A 6,000-nucleotide genomic window follows, 5' to 3' on the forward strand; every position below is an offset into this window, starting at 1 on the left:
AAGTGTAAAACTCATAGAAGAGTTGAAAGATGAATTTGAGGAAGTCTCTTAGAAAGTAGGGCAAAAATAAGACGGAAAAGATAAAAGTAGAGATTCATTCCAGGGGATTCAATATCCATATAATAATTCCTTTATACCATACATTTATAGAAGGAAAACTTGCTTGGACCAGTTAATTAGATGTAGTCCTGGACTTTAAGTTGGAGAAGGATATTCTGGGCTCCCGAGGGATCTCACACAAAGAGAAGATTCAGGAAGCTTTGAATTGAATCTTCCAGTCACTCATTGGGATGAGCTAGATTATGCTGTGAGTTTTCATGTTCAAGGGTAGTAGGAAAGACACAGCATCCAAGTGTAATGAAATCACATTTATCAGACTGTATACTTTAGTCTTAAGAGTTGCATTTAGCTTTTTAAATAATATTTTAAAATTTAAAAATGGGAAGAGATCCAGTCACAATGGCTCATGCCTACAATCCCAGCACTTTGGGATGCCAAGACAGGTGGATTGCTTGACTTGAGCCCAGGAGTTTAAGACCAGCCTAGGCAACATGGTGAAATCCCGTCTCTAAAAAAATACAAAAAAAGTAACCAGGTGTGGTGGCGTGGGCCTGTAGCCCCAGCTACTCAGAAGGCTGAGGTGGGAGGATCGATTGAGCCGGGGAGGTGGAGGCTGCAATGAGCTGTTATCATACAACTGCACTGCAGCCTAGGCAACAAAGCAGGAGTCTGTTTCAAAAAACAAAAAAAAAGGAGGAAGGCTGAATATAATATAGTCTCCTGGATAGGATTGTGGAACTGAAAAGGACATCAGAGAAAATTAATGAAATCTGAATAAAGTATGTGTTACGCGTGCGCCTAATTGAAGAGACTACCCAAACAGGCTAAGTGTGAGCAACAAGGCTGTTGCAACAAGGCTGGGTGCAAGTGGGCTGAGTCTGAGAAAGGAGTCAGCAAAGGGTGGTAGGAGTGGAACTGGTTTTACAGGTTTGGGGTAGGTAGTGGAAAGTTACAGTTAGGGGCCACTTTTTGGACAGGGGAAGAATGTCACAAGGTGCATAGTTATGAGGTGGGGGGAGGTCACAAGGCACAATATCACAAGGTTTATTGATTAGTTAGGGTAGGGCAGGAACATATCACAATGGTAGAATGCTGCAAGGTCGGTTAATCAGTTAAGGCAGGAACTAGCTGTTTCTTCTTCTTTAGTGGTTCTCCTGTTGCTCCAGGCTTTGTGACTCCAGGAGGCCTGTATGTGTGGGTCACAGGGGTCACAATGGCTCGACCATGGTGTAGCCTGTTCAGAGGACCTTACAGTATGGAGTTTAGCTAATAGCTGTGTACCAGTGTTGGTTCACTAGTTGTGACAAATGTATCATAGTAATGTAAGATGTTAGCAATAGGGGAAACTAGGCATGAGGTAGATGGGAACTCTATATTATCTTTGCAACTTTTCTGTAAACCTAAAACTATTCTAAAATTAAAAAGTTTATTTGGCTGGGTGTGGTGGCGCATGCCTGTAATCTCAACACTTTGGGAGGTCAAGGCTGGCGGATCACCTGGGGTCAGGAGTTCGTGACCAGCCTGGCCAATGTGGCGAAATCCCGTCTCTACTAAAAATACAAAAATTGGCCTGGCGTGGTGGTGTGCACCTGTAATCCCAGCTACCCAGGGGGCTGAGGCAGGAGAATCGCTGGAACCCGGCAGCAGAGGCTTCAGTGAGCTGAGATTATGCCACTGCACCCCACCCCACCCAAAGCAAGACTCTATCTCAAAAACAGAAAACATAAAAAAGTTTATTTAAATACAAAAATAGGAGGAAAGAACTTTTATCTTAACATCAGACAAATCACAACTTTGGCATAAGCCTAGTGACTAGGCCACATGACCATAACCAAGCAACAATCAGTCGGATGTCAGTCTAATCATAGGTCCTGTTATTTTCAGTAAAGGGGAAAAAAATCATGAAAGTTGAAACTGCAAGTCAAAGTATGTAAAATCATAAAAATGGAGTAGCATGTGGCATGGAGTTCCTATAGTCCCAGCTACTGAGGAGGCTGAAGTGGGAGGATTGCTTGAGCTCAGGAGTTTGAGGTTACAGTGAGCTATGATCATGCCACTGCACTCCAGTCTGGGTGACAGAGCAAGACCTTGTCTCAAATAAATAAATAAATAAAATGAAACTGATAAGACAGCAAAGTTTAGATAAGGTGTTGTGGAAAATAGAAAGCCATTGCTAATTTATTGAGTGATGAACTAACGTGGCAAAAGCAACAATTTAGGGATTTATTCTACCGGCAGCCTGCCAAATGGATTGAAGTTGGGAAAAATCTGAGGCGGGGGGAACAGCAATAACTGGCATGTACTAAAATCTCAAGACTAGAACCCTAAAATGAAACTTTTGGTAAGGGTTTCAAGCAGCGTTATTCTTAGTGCCACATGTGACCTGTTTTAAGCACCTGGAGACAAGCAGAGCCTCTTGTGGAGACAGATGTATCAGATCTTCACCTGACTTCATTAGATATCTGAATCATTGAACTATTTCATATCCCCTTCTTCCAAGTCCAAGCTCTCCTGGCATCTTGTGGTTAGGACTGTATCTTGTTACTTGTGCTTATCTTGCAGTGGCTCTGGGCTTGTTTGATAATCAAACTGAGCATACCCTTATTTTTAATTTTTAACCCATCCTAATGGGGCTTTCTTATTTGGAAATGATTTTAAACTTACAGAAAAGCTGCAAGAATAAGAATGGTACATAGAACACCATGCTACATATTGTTACACCTTTGTTAAACATGTATTTTACCCCATATGCTCATCCATTCTCTCTCTATATCTATCTATCTAGATCTCAATATCTATCTATAGATATAGGTATCTATAGATAGATGTAGATATATCTAGCTATTGAGATCCAGATAGATAGTTGTCTAGATAAGTATCTAGATAGATTGATATAGATATATACAGAGAATATTAGGTCCATACTCTCTCTCTCTATATATATACACACATATCTATTAGGTATATAGTATATACCTAATACTTTTGGGTCATTTGATAATAATGTATATACGTCATTGCCCTTTAGTCCTAAGTACTTCAATGTGTATTTCCTAGGAATAAGAATATCCATTTAAAGAACCACATTATACTTCTTATCTTCAGTTCATTTACTTAGTCACTATTTCTTGAATTGAACCAAACTATTAGAACACCCATTACCCTGGTCTGACCTGACCCACTGCTAACAGAATTACAGGAGTGAAAAATTCAAAGTTTCATTTGCATTTCAGGTTTTGGTCTCTGAGAGTATCATAGAATCAAGTTTTGCAGATTAGCTTTGAGTTTAACTCATCGTGGGTTTGTTTGATTCAGTTCAACTATTCTAAAAACCTCTTTGTCAAAGAATAATACTAATGCCAACAATGGCAAACGCTAATCTAGCCCTCCTCGCTATGTGTCAGACAGTGTTCTAAGCATCTTGTGTTTACCAATGCATTTAATCCTTACAACAACCTTAAGGAAACCATAATTATCTCAATTTTATACATTGGGAAACGTAGGCACAGGTTTTAAATAACTTGTGCATGAATACAAAGTTGATAAGGGGATCTCTCGGATATCTTTTTAAATTTGTTAATCTGTGTGTGTGCGTGTGTGTAGCCTTCTTACATTTCAATGTTTTCTTTAAAGATGATCCCACACTATTTCTAGTTATTGATTACTTCTCATTGTGTCATGTTCCCCTAGGACAGAAGCATTCATTTTCTTGATGTGTTGATTTTTCAGCTGAAGAAAAGGTGACTGGTCTCATGAGCCCGGAAGAATGAACTCAGAGGAGGTTGTTTACATGAGGTTCTCCCACTCACCAGCTGTTGAGAGTCTGCGATTATGAAGAGCAGGATCTTATTACTTCAATGAAAGCATGTAACAAGGTTCTCAAACCACCAACAGCCAAGTGGATTTGGTACAGTGCGGCTGTCTAATAAATAATCAAAAGCATTTGATAGAAATCTGTCTTGCAGCACTGTCTTCACATTTAATGTTGTTTTCTCTTCTAGCCTCGGGGATGTTTAAATGATTCCTTTTTCTCACTCTAGTGCCAATACTGGCCTGAAGGCTAGATCTCCAGAGAAATTCTTGTTCAGGCTGGGTCTGTCGACTTTGACTCTGCTATTTATAGAGCCAATGTGGGTTAATAACTACTATTTATTGAGTGCCTGTTCCATGCCAAGCATTAGGCTGGTGCTTTACATACGTTTAATCCTCACAATAGCCCTGTAAGGTTGCACCTATTATCTCCACTTTGACCACGAAGAAACGGAGACTCAGAGAGTTTGTGTGCTATGTGTAAGATCACACAGTTGCCAGAGTCAGGATTCAAATCTAGTTCTAACTCCAAAGCTCTCCACACTAACATTGTTTTGCTTATTATTGCTCCAAAGATAATTAGCCCAACACCTTATCAATGCTATACTTCCTCTCATGATGGCAGTGTATGTATGTGGGAACTGTCTGAGATGGAGGACCAGGGAGTCTTTAGAAGCACAAAAGAATCACAGAATTATCTTCCAGAAAAAAACACAGTATTCTTTGAGATCAGGAGTTGATAAAATATGGCCCCCAGCTATTTTTGTAAATAAAGTTTTATTGGGAACACAGCCACACCCAATCCTTCATGTTTATGGCTGCTTCTGCCCTACAGTGATTGAGTTGCATAGTTGTGACAGATTCCATATGGCCCCCAAAGCCTAAAATGTTGACTATTTGGCCCTTTCACAAAAAGTGTGCCAACCTCTGTTTTAGATAACTTTGGAAGAAAGTCAACCATCTTCATTCAGGCCAATGGATTATTTTTTCCATTTGACTGAAAAAGTACTTAAAGATTTATAATGCTAAGGTAACTACTGTATTCTAATGGTGGTGGTGGTGGTGGTGGTGGTGGTGGTGGTGGTGGTGGTGGTGGTGGTAGTAGTGGTGATGGAGTGGGAGGTGAGGGGGGCTGTAGGGATCTAACCAAGAAAGGGAAGGGGCAGGGAATAGGAGAGGTCTGGGCCTCTGGATCCGCAGTCAACTCCTCACCCCCGACTCCTCCCACTCATGTCCTTCCTATTTCTCCTGCCAAATCAACTGTCCTAAAATAACTTATTGCTCATAAACATGCAAGTGGCTTCCCCCACACAACATGCTCAGAACCCAACACCTTGGCCTGGAATTCAGAGACCATTACAGTTTGACCCCTATTAATCTCTCTCTCCACCCACTTTTTCCCTTTTCCTTTTTTTTCATCATGAGGAAATCATGCCAAATTTGAGTTTATATATCAAAGCCAATTTGCTTGTCTTTGATTCACTTTTATGTAGCAGAAAAATAAACATATACTACTTGTAGGTGTTTGTTTTAGTCCTTTCTGGTGGCTGTAACAAAATACCACAGACTGGGAGGCTTACAAACAACAGAAATTTATTTCTCACAGGTCTGGAGGCTGGGAAGTTCAAGATCAAGGTGCTGGCAGATTCAGTGTCTTGTGAAGGGCTGCCTCCTGGTTCACAGATGGAACCTTCTCACTTCATGCATCCCCACCTGGTGGAAGGACTGAGGGATTTCCCTCAGGACTCTTTCATTCATGCCATTCATGAGGGCTCTGCCTCTGACCTAATCACTTCCCAAAGGCCCCATTTCCTATTATTATCATCTTGGGGGTTAAGATTTCAACAAATGGATTTTGTGGAGACCCAAACATTTGAACCAAAACAGTGTTGTAGCCAGGCATGGTGGCTCACACCTGTAATCCCAGCACTTTGGGAGGCTGAGGTGGGCAGATCACTTGAGGTCAGGAGTTCAAGACCATCCTGGCCAATATGGTGAAACCCCGTCTCTACTAAAAATACAAAAATTAGCTGGGTGTGGTGGTGGGCACCTGTATTCCTAGCTACTCAGGAGGCTGAGGCAGGAGAATCACTGGGACCTGGGAGCCAGAGGTTACAGTGAGCCAAGATT

General features: G+C 41.2%; 1 protein-coding gene across 1 annotated transcript in view; it reads left to right on the plus strand.

Annotated features, from left to right (window-relative positions):
* Positions 1-5,297, plus strand: part of SLC44A1 (solute carrier family 44 member 1) — a 208,733-nt gene extending 203,436 nt beyond the window's left edge. Inside the window, exon 16 of the mRNA XM_032164780.2 lies at positions 3,790-5,297. Coding sequence (XP_032020671.1) covers positions 3,790-3,804 — 15 coding nt within the window. The 3' untranslated portion in view covers positions 3,805-5,297. The remainder of the gene's footprint in view (positions 1-3,789) is intronic.
* Positions 5,298-6,000: the final 703 nt, after the last annotated feature.

Source organism: Hylobates moloch, unplaced genomic scaffold (assembly GCF_009828535.3).
Source record: "Hylobates moloch isolate HMO894 unplaced genomic scaffold, HMol_V3 SCAFFOLD_10, whole genome shotgun sequence".
Taxonomy (NCBI): domain Eukaryota; kingdom Metazoa; phylum Chordata; class Mammalia; order Primates; family Hylobatidae; genus Hylobates; species Hylobates moloch.